Genomic DNA, 15,778 nt, shown 5'->3' with positions numbered 1-15,778 from the left:
AGTTCACTGAAAATGTTCTGGAATCACTTCTAAGCTAAAACTCCTGGCAAGGAATTTTTAGGTTAAGTTAGGAGCTCTCTGAGAGGATTCTCAGAATCTTTAAGGATACGGGCCCAGGTTTGCACACATCTCAGGGGGGATTTTGTCCCACTCCTCTTTGCAGATCTTCTCCAAGTCATTAAGGTTTCGAGGCTGATGTTTGGCAACTCGAACCTTCAACTCCCTCCACAGATTTTCTATGGGATTAAGGTCTGGAGACTGGCTAGGCCACTCCAGGACCTTAATGTGCTTCTTCTTGAGCCACTCCTTTGTTGCCTTGGCTGTGTGTTTTGGGTCATTGTCATGCTGGAATACCCATCCACGACCCATTTTCAATGCCCTGGCTGAGGGAAGGAGGTTCTCACCCAAGATTTGACGGTACATGGCCCCGTCCATCGTCCCTTTGATGCGGTGAAGTTGTCCTGTCCCCTTAGCAGAAAAACACCCCCAAAGCATAATGTTTCCACCTCCATGTTTGACGGTGGGGATGGTGTTCTTGGGGTCATAGGCAGCATTCCTCCTCCTCCAAACACGGCGAATTGAGTTGATGCCAAAGAGCTCGATTTTGGTCTCATCTGACCACCACTTTCACCCAGTTCTCCTCTGAATCATTCAGATGTTCATTGGCAAACTTCAGACGGGCATGTATATGTGCTTTTTTAAGCAGGGGGACCTTACGGGCGGTGCAGGATTTCAGTCCTTCACGGCCTAGTGCGTTACCAATTGTTTTCTTGGTGACTATGGTCCCAGCTGCCTTGATCATTGACAAGATCCTCCCATGTAGTTCTGGGCTGATTCCTCACCGTTCTCATGATCATTGCAACTCCACGAGGTGAGATCTTGCATGGAGCCCCAGGCCAAGGGAGATTGACAGTTCTTTTGTGTTTCTTCCATTTGCGAATAATCTTACAAACTGTTGTCACCTTCTCACCAAGATGCTTGGCGATGGTCTTGTAGCCCATTCTGTCCACAGAAGCAATCAATCAGATTCCAAACTCTCCACCATGGCCAAGACCAAAGAGCTCTCCAAGGATGTCACGGACAAGATTGTAGACCTACACAAGGCTGGAATTGGCTACAAGACCATCGCCAAGCATCTTTTTACTGCATACACAGACGTTTCAGCTTTACTATCTTCTTTAGTTTGTAAGTACAATTTTCTTTAATTCAAAACAGCATTTGTAAAGAACAACAGTCCAGACCCTTACTGTGGGCTGCCCAGGAGGTGAGTTCCAGACCTTTCTAAATCCATGCAACATTACCAGTTATTGTTTATGGCCATCTTATGAAAAAGAATAACATTTTGGTATGTATTTAGGCGGAAATCAAAATTGTGCCCCATCATTCAAATCGGTGCAAAATAATTTTGACTTAAAATATCAAAGGGTCGCAAAAGGCACTCTATTTGTGGAACGACCCAACATACACCATTGGAGTTCCTAGTCATTGTAAACTAGAGTAATTCAATGAGCTTGTGGCTATTGTTTTTCCTCTACGTTTGTTAATATTGTTGTCTGTAAAAAATATTGTTCAAATTCTACTCTGAATGTGATTGAAAGACTAAAGAATGTTCCTTTTTAAAATTAGAAATCTATTTAAATAAATGGAGTGCAGCACAGTAAAGTATGTGTGCGTGTGTGTCAGGGTTGTGCTCAATTCAGAATTTTGGAATTGATCCCCATTCCACTCAAGAGTTGAAATTCTAATTGAATTGGCCACACCCCACAGAATATAGAATTTTAATTTGAGTTTGAGTGACAGGAAGTAGAAATGAATTCTGTGCAATTCAAAGAAATTCCACTCAGTCATAGGACATGAGAGTTTTATTGAATCTGACAGGTAACACTTCCAGATACTAAAAAGTATGTGACTTTTCTCTGGAAACAATATTCATATACTTTTTTAACCTTAGTGCTTAGAATAGCCAATTATATTTCAACCAACCGTTTCATTTGTTTTGCTTCTTTTTGAAGGCCTCAGGGTCAACTTCAGGGAAATTTAGTATTTTCCTCATATTGAACGAAATGTAAGTGATTAAGTAAATATAATATCTTAGAATATTTACACACAGGTTTTGTTTTCCTTGATCATTCATTTTAAGAGTTTCTCCTCAAAATCAATTGTTTCAATAATATTTTATATGCATGTATATAATGTTTGATGTTTTATTTACAAGATGTGTATTTGTATAGACTACACCTATAATAGAATAGGCATTTGAATTTCATAGAATTTTACTGAATTCAATTCTATTTCCATTCATTCTAATTCAAATTGCAATTCTGTTACTACTTAAATTCAAATTTAATTTAAACATAATAATTGAATTGGAATTTTTGATGCATTCTCAATTCAATTTTGAATTGAGCCCAACACTGGTGTGTGTGGGGGAGACATTCCACATGAGGAATACATAACTTCAAGTCCTTTTGGCCGGGATTCAATCCGATCGCTCTTTGTTGGCTATGCACCTTTTAAAGGAAATGTTCCTGGGTTCGTGGAGACCGCATTTATGGTAAACGCTGCATATGTCGACTCAGTCGGAAATGACCTTTAAAGATGCAGTAAATCATATCAGAAGATAGCAGATTAATTACTTACCAACAACAATTGCAAGTTCCAATACAACTACAATGGGGGAAAAAGTATTTAGTCAGCCACCAATTGTGCAAGTTCTCCCACTTAAAAAGATGAGAGACGCCTGTAATTTTCATCATAGGTACACGTCAACTATGACAGACAATTTGAGATTTTTTTTCTCCAGAAAATGACATTGTAGGATTTTTTATGAATTTATGTGCAAATTATGGTCGAAAATAAGTATTTGGTCACCTACAAACAAGCAAGATTTCTGGCTCTCACAGACCTGTAACTTCTTCTTTAAGAGGCTCCTCTGTCCTCCACTCGTTACCTGTATTAATGGCACCTGTTTGAACTTGTTATCAGTATAAAATACACCTGTCCACAACCTCAAACAGTCACACTCCAAACTCCACTATGGCCAAGACCAAAGAGCTGTCAAAGGACACCAGAAACAAAATTGTAGACCTGCACCAGGCTGGGAAGACTGAATCTGCAATAGGTAAGCAGCTTGGTTTGAAGTAATCAACTGTGGGAGCAATTATTAGGAAATGGAAGACATACAAGACCACTGATAATCTCCCTCGATCTGGGGCTCCACGCAAGATCTCACCCCGTGGGGTCAAAATGATCACAAGAACGGTGAGCAAAAATCCCAGAACCACACGGGGGGACCTAGTGAATGACCTGCAGAGAGCTGGGACCAAAGTAACAAAGCCTACCATCAGTAACACACTACGCCGCCAGGGACTCAAATCCTGCAGTGCCAGACGTGTCCCCCTGCTTAAGCCAGTACATGTCCAGGCCCATCTGAAGTTTGCTAGAGTGAATTTGGATGATCCAGAAGAGGATTGGGAGAATGTCATATGGTCAGATGAAACCAAAATAGAACTTTTTGGTAAAAACTCAACTCGTCGTGTTTGGAGGACAAAGAATGTTGAGTTGCATCCAAAGAACACCATACCTACTGTGAAGCATGGGGGTGGAAACATCATGCTTTGGGGCTGTTTTTCTGCAAAGGGACCAGGACGACTGATCCGTGTAAAGGAAAGAATGAATGGGGCCATGTATCGTGAGATTTTGAGTGAAAACCTCCTTCCATCAGCAAGGGCATTGAAGATGAAACGTGGCTGGGTCTTTCAGCATGACAATGATCCCAAACACACCGCCCGGGCAACGAAGGAGTGGCTTCGTAAGAAGCATTTCAAGGTCCTGGAGTGGCTTAGCCAGTCTCCAGATCTCAACCCCATAGAAAATCTTTGGAGGGAGTTGAAAGTCTGTGTTGCCCAGCGACAGCCCCAAAACATTATTGCTCTAGAGGAGATCTGCATGGAGGAATGGGCCAAAATACCAGCAACAGTGTGTGAAAACCTTGTGAAGACTTACAGAAAACGTTTGACCTGTGTCATTGCCAACAAAGGGTATATAACAAAGTATTGAGAAACTTTTGTTATTGACCAAATACTTATTTTCCACCAGAATTTGCAAATAAATTCATTAAAAATCCTACAATGTGATTTTCTGGAGAAAAAAATTCTCATTTTGTCTGTCATAGTTGACGTGTACCTATGATGAAAATTTAAGGCCTCTCTCATCTTTTTAAGTGGGAGAACTTGCACAATTGGTGGCTGACTAAATACTTTTTTCCCCCACTGTACGTCATGTTTTGAAGTTCACTTTCCTTGCTTTGTCTAACAACACTATCGTGAATCTAGCAAATAAGTTTTTGGGGTAAGAGTGCTGTATTTATTTAATTTCATAGCACAAAGGTTTGTTAGCATGTTTCTCACACTGGGATTAGCCACGGAGGGAGCAGGCCTGCTCAGGCAATTGTAGGGGGTTGGGAGGGAGACAAGGTCTGCACAGCGAGACAAATACCCATGATTTGTAAATCTGTTCGGAACGAACAGCTAGCACGACAGCTAATAGGGAGAAGTATCTAACAAAATAAATACATTATGGCATTCACTAATCATAAACGATTTAACGTGGATGTGCTGTTGATCGTGTTTAATCCCGGCCGTAGTAAGAACCTGCTGTCAATAAACAGTGAAATAAATCTCCAATACTACCATCGGGAGGAGCCCTTGGGCCACAGTGGATGATTAGTACACATCCACAGGTACTCAGAGGATGCCCATAAAAACCGATCCAGGATCATATGTATTTTCATCCCCTTTTAATTTACACTGAGCGTACAAAACATTAGGAACACCTGCTCTTTCCATTACATAGACTGACCAGGTGAATTCAGATGAAACCTATGATCCCTTATTGATGTCACCTGTTAAATCCACTTCAATCAGTGTAGATGAAGGGGAGGGGACAGGTTAAAGACGGATTTTCAACCCTTGAGACAATTGAGACATGGATTTTGTATGTATGCCTTTCAGAGGGTGAATGGGCAAGACAAAATATTTTAATGCCTTTGAACGGCGTATGGTAGTAGGTGCCAGGCGCACGGGTTTCAGTGTATCAAGAACTGCAACACTGCTGGCTTTTTTCACACTCAACAGTTTCCTGTGTATCAAGAATGGTCCACCACCCAAAGGACATCCAGCCAACTTGACACAACTGTGGGAAGCATTGGAGTCAACATGGGCCATTATCTTTGTAGAACGCGTTCGACAACCTTGTAGTCCATGCCCTGACTAATTGAGGCTGTTCTGGGGGCAAAAGGGGGTGAAATTCAATATTAGGAAGGTGTTCCTAATGTTTTGTACACTCAGTGTATGTTAGAATTTAAAGAAGAGTAATCTGATCCTAGATCTGTGGTTGAAGGCAACTTCTACCCAGCTGGCTTGTTTTAATAGGATCATGGGGATAGAATAGAAAGTGCTGACAGAGCAGGAGAGAGGGTAAAAGCCGGCCCCTACTGAGACTAAGTCCTACTCCACTGTCTGTTCCCCACTTTTCAGGGACTCAAGGTGAGCTAACCAACACACAGGTGTGGTATAGTAGGAGGCATGTAAAAGCAACCCGACCGTCTGGTTTGAATCAATTGTAAAAGCCTGTGGTTGCATCTCAATAGTCTTGTGTCCTCCTCTTGACTCCTTTCCTTCATCTGCTCTAAAATGAACTGGGGGAGCTAAAAGCACAGGCTCACCGACGGTATCCGACACACGGATGCCACTTTAGACTATTGAGATGCCCCCTGTGTATCAGCAGCAATCCCAGAGTTTCCAAACATCACACCCCCACTGTTGTGTTATTATGACAGCGTGAGAAGCTGTGAAAGGCAAGGTCAATTTCTGTGTATTGTTGGATGGATGAGGCAACTTTATATGTATATTTTTTTACATTGTAAAATAAAATGCATTCATTCTGTAGAGGCGCCGTAAAGGTCCCTGAACATAGAAAGGGAGTGGAGGAGGGAGACTTTGCCACCACGGCCACTTTCAATCCATTTCCATAATCCTCAAATCCCACTCAGGGTCAGGAGGATGCCAATGATACCGCTACTGAACCATGCTTATTTTGTATCCATTCATCAAATTAGCTGTATTTCGGTGTGATATATCACTTTATAGGCTGTTTATATTAAGTGTCTGTGTGGAGTGGGGACTATAGGACTGCTTATCTTGAGATCTATGAGGACTATGGACAGTGGACTACACTGACTAGAGGTAAAGGTAAGGCTACATGAAACTGAATGTAGTATTTTATTCAGTAAACAAAGTTGTGTTCCTTGTAATTGTGATATTTTTTGTCTGTTGTCAAGATAAAACCATAACAACATTATCAGTAATGTATGGATATCTATTATGCCTCTATAATTCATAAAATTCTTTTTTTGATCTACATTGTTGTCATTATGTAAACCCTGTTGTATTGAATATATTCATTATATCTAAACATGCAGTTTTACACTGCAAGAACATTGATGTTTTTGGCATAAGGACAATATGTCTCCACTTGCTTTGTGTTTGACAGGCTACACAGATTGGCTGCCATGATCAGCACATCAAGCACTCGTCCGTTCTTGGTGGTTGTGCCTCGCATTGCCCCAAATATGGCCACAGACACAGAGGAGGACAGCGAGGATGAAATGTAAACAATACATATATAGCTACCTGTTGGTCCAATCCTAGTTTGATACTGAACTTTATTGATGTCGTCATGTTTTTATTGGCTGTATTGTAAATATTGTTTGTTGTTTCCAGAGATGAAACCCCTCCTGGCCCAGGACGTCTGTTCAATGTGAACAACAGTAACAACAATGAGGAGTGAGTCAGTCCAGATATACTGTGTGTGTGTAGTGTGTGTAGTAGTAGTAGTAGTAGTAGTAGTAGTAGTTTTATTACATTACCTGTAGACTGTACTTGGCAGCTAAAAGCTGAATTAGATACACAGTACATACAAGTACACACAAATAGTATCAGGAAGTCAGGATGGGAGCTGAAGCAGTTAAACCTCGATCACACCGACAGCATCGACAGCGTCATTGCGTTTTGGTACACCAGAATTACATAAATTTCCAATGGAACGCTGCGTTTGCCTTGCAGCATTGCGTTGCAGAGGCAGTTGCAGTGCGTTTTGTGTGGTGCGTACATTGGATTTATCTAACGTGTGCGTCAAACTGTATGCGCAGACTGCTTGACAGAAATGGTAGCAGAAGGTGAATGTTGAACTTTTGTTGCACACATATCCAGATGCATACCATTTTGTGCAATGACGCTGTAGGTGTGATCGAGGCGTTAGTTTTGTAAAGTCAATGGCCTGAGTGGTGGGAGGCAGCATCACAGTCAGAGGGATAAAGCATGACGGCCACAGCCAGGAGGGAATCGTGGGACAGTATCAGATAGATCCGGAGTCGTTTAGCAGCGCACTTCACCGTCCACAGCCGTCCACAGCCGTGCGTAGCGTAGCCGCTTGACTTTGACAGCTACTCCTCCACTACCAACAAGTAGCACCCACCTGGGTGATGTCCCGGCAGCCGCCCGAAAGCTCACCGCTCATCAGTAGTCCAGAGTAGGCTATTACAGTCCTCAAGCCTCTGCCATCACTGCAAGCCATCTCAACTGTCCTTCCGCTTCAGACTTCTCCTCAACCTCAAGCACTGGCATTTTAAAACAAAATACGGCTACTTAGTCAGTTAGCTAGCTAGTAGCTACCCAGGAAATGTCCACAATGGCACGATGTGGGTCCAATACAGGCAAAAATATTGGCCCCACTTAGGTTACCCACATTGGGCTTATGCACCTTTGCTCAGGCCCAGTGTGGGCAGTCCATTTCTGGTGGGGGCAGCCCTCACTTTACCTGAAATAATCCCATATTTTCCCAGAAAACATTAGAACGATGTGGGCCCAATGCGGGTTAAAATATTGGACCCATGTAGGCTGACCACATTGGACCGATGCGCCTTTGCTTATCGGCTCCACATTGTCCCCAAGGCAGGTGGCCCCAAGGGAAACTCTCACTTTGCCTGAAATAAGTCCACCCTTTTGGATCTCCTGCCTGTTACATTGTTTCAGAAATAATTTACAGAGAGACAGCAGCCCAGGTTGCTAGACATTATGGCTGCCATGGCAACTCTCAGTGGGAGGATGGTCAGTGGCACCACTGGTTTGGTGCGAGGAGCAGGCACGGGCCGTACCGGACCGGACACACGCACCACTGGTTTGGTGCGAGGAGCAGGCAAGGGCCGTACCAGACTGGAGACAAGCACCACTGGTCTGGTGCGAGGAGCAGGCACAACCCGTCCTGGCTGGACGCTCACTTTAGCCCGGCAAGTGCGGGATGCGGGCTGTGAATGCGCACTGGAGATACAGTGCGTATCACAGCATAACAGGGTGCCTGAACGGTCCCGCGCTCCTTAAAACGAGTGCGGGGAGTTGGCTCTGCTCTGAAACCTGACTCCGCCAGCCTCTGCTCTAAGGACTGAGCTCTCTGCTGCTGTAGGGTTAACTCCTCTCTCAGCTCCTCCTGTTGCCTGGCCAGCTCCTCTCTCAGTGCATCCACTGACCCCTTCTCCCTGTGGGCCTCCTGCAACGCCTCCCTCTGAAGGGAGATCTCCTGCTCCCTCTTAGCTATCAGCCCCCGTAATGTGGTGGTCTCCTCTCTCAGAGTGCTGAGCTGCAGGTCTTGGAGGGCCTCTATCATAGCGGCCTCCTCCTACTCCACAGTCAGCCCTTTCAGGGCCTCCTGCTGCTTCGTCAACCACCCCGTGTGCCCCCCCAAATAATTTTCTTGGGGCTGCCTCTCGGGCTTCCTTCGTCGTCGTGAACTTCGGAGTCGCCGTTTATCCTCCCTCGCTGCCTCCTTCTGCTCCCATGAGAGGCGATCCATTCCTGCCTGGATCTCCTCCCAAGTCCAGGATCCCTTACCGTCCAAAATATCCTCCCATGTCCAGGATGTCTGCTCTTCCTGGCCACGCTGCTTGGTCCGTTGGTGGTGGGATCTTCTGTCACGCTCGTTGATAGACGGATCAGACTAAGGTGCAACGTGGTATGCGTACATATTCTTTATTAACTGAATACAGAATCAAAAAAACAAAATACAAACGAACGTGAAGTTCAACAGGCTACACAAACACAAGCCAAAACAGAAACAAGATCCCACAACGAAGGTAGGCAAAAATGGCTGCCTAAGTATGATCCCCAATCAGAGACAACGATCGACAGCTGCCTCTGATTGGGAACCACACCCGGCCAACATAGAAATACAAAATCTAGAATTCACACCCTGACCAAACCAACTAGAGAAAACAGGGCTCTCAAGGTCAGGGCGTGACAGTGTGTGTGTGTGTGTGTCATAAGATGTGTCTTTTTACCCCAGGGAGGAGAAGAAAAATAAGAAAAAGGACAAGAAAGAGAAGAAAGAGAAAAAAGAGTAAAAACCTAATTTACATTGTCCATCATTTCCATGAATGCTGCATAGTTAGATAGAAGAGAGGATACATGCACAAAAGCTTCGAAAACGTTTATTTGTTTTCTCAGGAAAAAGAAAGAAAAGAAGAAGCAAAAAGAGCAGGAGGAGAAAGAAAAGGAGGAGAAAGAAAAGGAGGAGAAAGAAAAGGAGGAGAAAGAAAAGGAGGAGAAAGAAAAAAAGGAAAAAGAGGAAAAGGAGAAAAAGGAGAAAGAGATGAAGGAGGGGTGTGTATGATAGTAACATCTCACCCGAAGCGATATATCTATCAGTATTGATATCTGTATATGACTCTGATGAAATGTAATATTAAGTATATTATAATAATGAAGTATAATATATTAAGAGTAAGTATTACATTGACTTCTCCATCCTCCTTTCCTTGCAGGCCCAAAGAAGCGTTTGTCATCAACCCAGCGGGCAGTCTGTACTACAACTGGTTGTTGATCATCACAATACCAGTCATGTACAATTGGACCATGATAATAGCCAGGTAAAAATTAACTGTTTAAAATATATAGTTTTTAAAAAATATATAGTTAGTTAGTGGCATGGATTTGATTCTGAGGTTATCAAATAACCAAGTTTCCCTTTTTATATATAAACGTAGTGTCATACTAAAATTGCTTTTCCAGTAAATTCTTCTTTTGTCTAACTTCATATTATCCTCTTACTCACCTGCAAGTAAATTCCCACTCGAAGTACTGAGTGCATTTCCTTTTAAAGACGGTCACAATGCACATAATGGGTGTAAGAGATGCTTGTATTAAAGCATGATTGAGCATCTAACAGTTTGCTCTGCTCTGTCTCCTGTGTGTCAGGGCCTGCTTTGAGGAGCTGCAGGATAATCACCTAGTCACCTGGTTGATTCTGGACTACACCTCTGATGTCCTCTACCTGGCTGACATGGCCTTCAGGACCAGGACAGGTGTGTGTGTGTGTGTGTGTGTGTGTGTGTGTGTGTGTGTGTGTTTTATTTCCCTTTCATTTAATGTTTATGTCCGCTCATTCAAATTGATACATCACATGTCGCAGTTCTATTATTACGCGTGATGTTTTGATTATTTCTTATAATATAATTTCTCAGGCTACCTGGAGCAAGGCCTGCTGGTCAAAGACAAGAAGCTGCTGCAGGAGCGTTACATCAGCAGCCTCCAGTTCAAGCTGGACGCCGTCTCCATGCTGCCCACCGATGTGTTTTACATCTTCCTGGGAATCAACTACCCTGAGATCCGTCTCAACAAACTCCTCCGAATCACGCGTATGATGGAGTTCTTCACCCGCACCGAGACCAAGACCAACTACACCAACCTCTTCCGCATCTCCATCCTGGTCATGTACATCATCATCATCATCCACTGGAACGCCTGCCTCTACTACTCCTTCTCTAAGGTGTTTGAGTTTCTCAGCTGCTGGAATTATTTATTGTGATGTCGATATCTGCTTATCATATGCATTTGTTAGACCTGTGTTGTCCTATTCCCAGGACCACATTGGAAATAATACTTGTTTAACGCTTTCATTTATAATTCTCTAGGATTTCTTTGTACTTTTATGTTGTACATTTATTATACAAAAATCAGGTAATCAATTAATCAATTAATCCAGTCCATCGGCTTCGGCTCTGACCCCTGGGTCTACCCGGACCTGAATGACCCGGAAGAGCCAGAGTTCGGCGAACTGGGGAGGAAGTACTCCTTCAGCCTCTACTGGTCCACGCTGACGCTGACCACCATCGGCGAGACGCCGTCACCGGAGCTGGACTCAGAGTTCTTCTTCCATGTGCTAGACTTCCTGGTGGGTGTGCTTATCTTCGCCACCCTGGTGGGCAACATCAGCTCCATGATCTCCAACATCAGTGCCGCGCGGGTCGAGTTTCAGGCACGCATCGACAACATCAAGCAGTACATGCAGGTGCGTGTGTGGGGTTCGGAAAGGCTACAGACTGTCTGGAGCCATCAAAGTACTGAGGATTTGTTGACGCAAATGTTGGTGCGCTATTACACTTCATAGAAATTATGTTAGCGCCCATTGTGGGGTTGGAGGGGCAAGCGGTGCATCACAACAGTAGGTAGTTGTCTTACATATCATGAATACGAGTCAATTTCTCCCTATAACACCTCTACAGAAGTGGAAGGTGGACAAGGAACTGGAGCTGCGCGTCATCACGTGGTTCGACTACCTGTGGACCAACGACAAGGCTCAGGATGAAAGGGAGACGCTGCGCTACCTGCCCGACAAGCTCAGGGCCGAAATCGCCATTAACGTCCACCTAGATACTCTCAAGAAGGTCCGCATCTTCGCTGACTGCGAAGCGGGCCTGCTGATTGAGCTGGTGCTCAAGCTGCAGCCCCAGGTTTTCAGCCCCGGCGACTACATCTGTAAGAAGGGCGACATCGGCCGTGAGATGTATATTGTCAAAGAGGGCAAGCTGGCGGTGGTGGCTGACGATGGCGTCACGCAGTTCTGCGTGCTGGGAGATGGCAGCTACTTTGGGGAGATCAGTATCCTAGCGATAAAGGGTTCTAAGGCAGGGAACCGGAGGACAGCCAACATCCGCAGCATTGGCTACTCAGATCTCTTCTGCCTGTCCAAGGATGACCTGATGGAGTCGTTGACCGAGTACCCGGAAGCCAAGGGCATGCTGGAGGAGAAAGGTCGTCAAATCCTGCTGAAGGACGGCCTGCTGGAACTGGACCCTTCCAAAATTATCCCCGAAACCACAGAAATCGAGGAGAAGGTGGGATCTTTTAAAAACTTGCTTTAAAATGCATTACCTTTACAGAACTGCCTTTTTGTAGCGTTAGCTGTGTTCCTTGTTTTTAGTATTTTAATGCACAAACTGTAGGACTTTAAGATTGTTGTACAATGGAAAGTGCATTCTAAATGTGATGTTTTATTATAATTATTTTTATTTAAGGTGAACCGCATCTACAGCAACCTGGAGCTGATGCAGACCAAGCTGAAGAAGCTGCTGGGAGACTACAGCACCAGACAGAGGGCCACGAGGGAACGCATCGCTGAGATAGAGCGGCTGACTGGAGAGGATGTGGCAGAGGAGGACCTAGATGAGGAGGAGAAGGAGGGAAGGGGGGAGGAGAAAAAGGAAGGGGAGGCAGAAGAGAAAAAGGAGGAGAAGAAAGAGGAAGAGGAGAAGAGGTAGACAAGGAGGTTTTGTGAAGAAAATTTTTTTTGACCCCAGAGAAATATTTTTTTGCATAGCCCAAAGTTAGTTTATTAAAATCTTCAAATATTTCATGACTTTTTCAATCAATGTTTTCTTAATAAATCTATATCATTGGTTAGTGTTTCTGTATCAAAAAGTATTTTGGGGTCATTTTGACCCCAGCCATAAACAGCTAATTCCTCTTATATTAAATTGATTAATAGGACCTTTCTTGGAAACTAGGTTTATCCGGAGACATAATAACAAGTTATCAATACCACCAGAGGCTGGAGGGGGACCTGTATCAGTGATTTTGACCAGATAGACAGATCATCTGCAGAGATATAGCTCCCCATGTACTCACCTACGAATGTACTTTTCTATACCACGTATCATATGACTGTGTACAAAACCAAAATTATCATATGGTATACGAAGTCTTCCAATGGTATACATACTTTTTCCAACCTACACTGTGAATGTTTAAATTATTCAATATAGACAAGAAAAATACAATAATTTGTATGTTATTAGTTTAAGCACACTGTGTTTTTTTATTGTTGTGACTTTTATGACCAATTTATTCAAAAATCCAGGTAATTCCAAAGGGTTCACATACTTTTTCTTGCCAGTGTATATTATTGATAGAACTGCAATACAGAACTCGAATATGCTCTGAATCTACACAGAAAGCTGTATTGATGTGTATTCTCTGAAAACAAGTTATTCTAGGGCAAATCTAAAAAAGTATTTATTTGAATCCAGGTTTCTTTGGAGACATAATATTAAGTTATACATATCCTCAGAGGGTGGAGTGGGATCTGTTGGAGTGATCTCAACTTGATAGACAGATCACCTGCACAGATGGAGCATCTTATGTACTCACCTATAGTTATAATTAGGTATGTTCAAAATTACCTTAGACATATGCTTAGTTGCAGTCAATGGCCTAAATACTTGGTAGAACTGTAATATAATAACTATCTACTCTCTGAATGTACACATAGTGCTGCATTGGTGTGTATTCATAAAATAAATACCAGAATTCCTATTACCCTTCAAAATTCTATATGTGCAACTTGTTGTGGTATTTTGGTTGCTATAACATTTGGTTTAAAGTGACTTTGAGGATTTGGGCATGCTTTTTGAAGCATCCTGCCATAGACCCTACTACTCCCATTGTTTCACTAGCAATAAAGAAAACTAAGATATATATTTGGTCATTGTCTCGAGGGATTAATCATTTTTTTACATTTTGGTGTACCGCCCCTTTAATTGGCAGTCGATTTTACCACATAAATATGACAAAATGTGTATTTACATCACAATTCTAAAAACGAAATGATACTACAATCAAATGATGGTAAATCTTTTTTTTTGTATTTACGTGGATTGAGGTTTTTAGAAATGTTTGTAAATGAATTACAAATAAAAAACTGAAATGTCACATTTACATAAGTATTCAGACCATTTACTCAGTACTTTATTGAAGCACCTTTGGCAGCGATTACAGCATTGAGTCTTCTTGGGTGTGACGCTACAAGCTTGGCACACCTGTATTTGGGGAGTTTCTCCCATTCTTCTCTGAAGCGATGGTGCCAGGTTTCCTCCAGACGTGACACTTAGCATTCAGGCCAAAGAGTTCAATCTTGGTTTCATCAGACCAGAGAATCTTGTTTCTCATGGTCTGAGAGTCTTTAGGTGCCTTTTGGCAAACTCCAAGTGGGCTGTCATGTGCCTTTTACTGAGGAGTGGCTTCCGTCTGGCTACTCTACCATAAAGGCCTGATTGGTGGAGTGCTGCAGAGATGGTTGCCCCTTCTGGAAGTTTCTCCCATCTCCACAGAGGAACTCTAGAGCTTTGTCTGTCAGGGACCAGATTTTTTAAGGTATCTGGCCAACAGATGCATACTACAAATGCATCATCTGTCTTTTCTTTTGTGTCCAAATTATATTTTTTGTTAACAAGAAAATACATTTAAACAAGGTTTCAACCCTATCTATCTCCATGGATTGGACGCCAGTGTCATTATCCTTCATTCTTTTCCGCTCAATGCTGCATTAGGAAGACCGACCTGCTCCTATCTCTGTAAATAGTCAGTTGACGTATGCAATTACAGACCTCCTTTTTAGTATTTTTCCCTTTCAAGCTCAACATTATCATTCATATGATCCCAAAGAAAAATAGGTTTATATGGAGGCCACCTTTAGATTGAGTGTATGTGGTTCCTGGAAGACCCATATGCCTCCACTGAAAAAGAGCAGGGTCGTGTTCAGTAATGCACACCGTAAAGCAAAACTTTTTTGAACAAAAATGAAAATGAGCGTTTCTTATTAAGTCCAGGTAGTCCCTCCCTATTTCAGTCCACTTTCTTCTGTTTGGTGCCTGATGAACACAACCCTGATGCTTGACTACCTCTTTAGTATAGGACCAACGCTATCATAGATACTGTATGTAGGCCTACAACTGGGCTATACAGCATACATGCCCACATACAGTACACACAATATAGAAAGAGGTAATTAGCTGGCTCTGTTCTAGCCTATTTTTCAGCCCTTATTCTCACCAAGCTAAACTACTTTTTCTCAGCCCTATGATGCAAAGGATCCAAACCATTTATATCATTTTGTTTGTTGGTTAGTTAGCTAAAAAATGTTTTGTTCACATACTCCTTGTGGAAAGGAACTGTAGCCTTTGTGTTGGTAATAGAGAAATGCCCCTGTAGACCAGCATCTATCTAACCCATGGTGAGTGAATCATGGCTTTTCTAGAGTGTGGACAGGATAAATGGTATATACAAGGTGATTTCCCAAAGGAGACCTAATCGCGTTCTCCTACAGTATGGATATGATTGGGTTTTGAGAGGGTGTGTTGGGTCTAGAGCAGTACCACAATATTGGCAATTTTCATTGAGGTAATACAGTATTTAACACAGTATCCAATATCCATTGAGGGAATATCTGTGAGAAAACCATAGTTAACACACACCATTCACAATATGGCCTTGGGTGTGTTTATCTGTCTTAAATGTATTGAATGAATATAACATGACCGTAGCATTTGGGAAGTGAACTTGTACTGAAAATCTGACCTTTGCAGTGGGGTGCAAGACCTGTAGTTTTGATG

The 15,778-nt window shown here is 42.9% G+C and overlaps 1 protein-coding gene across 1 annotated transcript; it reads left to right on the top strand.

Annotated features, from left to right (window-relative positions):
- The first annotated feature begins 6,031 nt into the window (after positions 1-6,031).
- On the top strand, positions 6,032-14,098 carry LOC121564681 (cyclic nucleotide-gated channel rod photoreceptor subunit alpha). The gene is made up of 11 exons (XM_041875848.2): positions 6,032-6,251; positions 6,553-6,669; positions 6,783-6,845; positions 9,397-9,450; positions 9,558-9,713; positions 9,875-9,979; positions 10,308-10,414; positions 10,574-10,878; positions 11,095-11,400; positions 11,615-12,226; positions 12,407-14,098. The coding sequence occupies exons 2-11, from the start codon at positions 6,572-6,574 to the stop codon at positions 12,647-12,649; spliced, it is 2,049 nt and encodes a 682-aa protein (XP_041731782.2). The 5' UTR covers positions 6,032-6,251; positions 6,553-6,571; the 3' UTR covers positions 12,650-14,098.
- Positions 14,099-15,778: the final 1,680 nt, after the last annotated feature.

This window comes from Coregonus clupeaformis, unplaced genomic scaffold (assembly GCF_020615455.1).
Source record: "Coregonus clupeaformis isolate EN_2021a unplaced genomic scaffold, ASM2061545v1 scaf0770, whole genome shotgun sequence".
Taxonomy (NCBI): domain Eukaryota; kingdom Metazoa; phylum Chordata; class Actinopteri; order Salmoniformes; family Salmonidae; genus Coregonus; species Coregonus clupeaformis.
The sequence above is the reverse complement of the archived record's forward strand: the minus strand, read 5'-3'. Positions and strand labels throughout refer to the sequence as shown.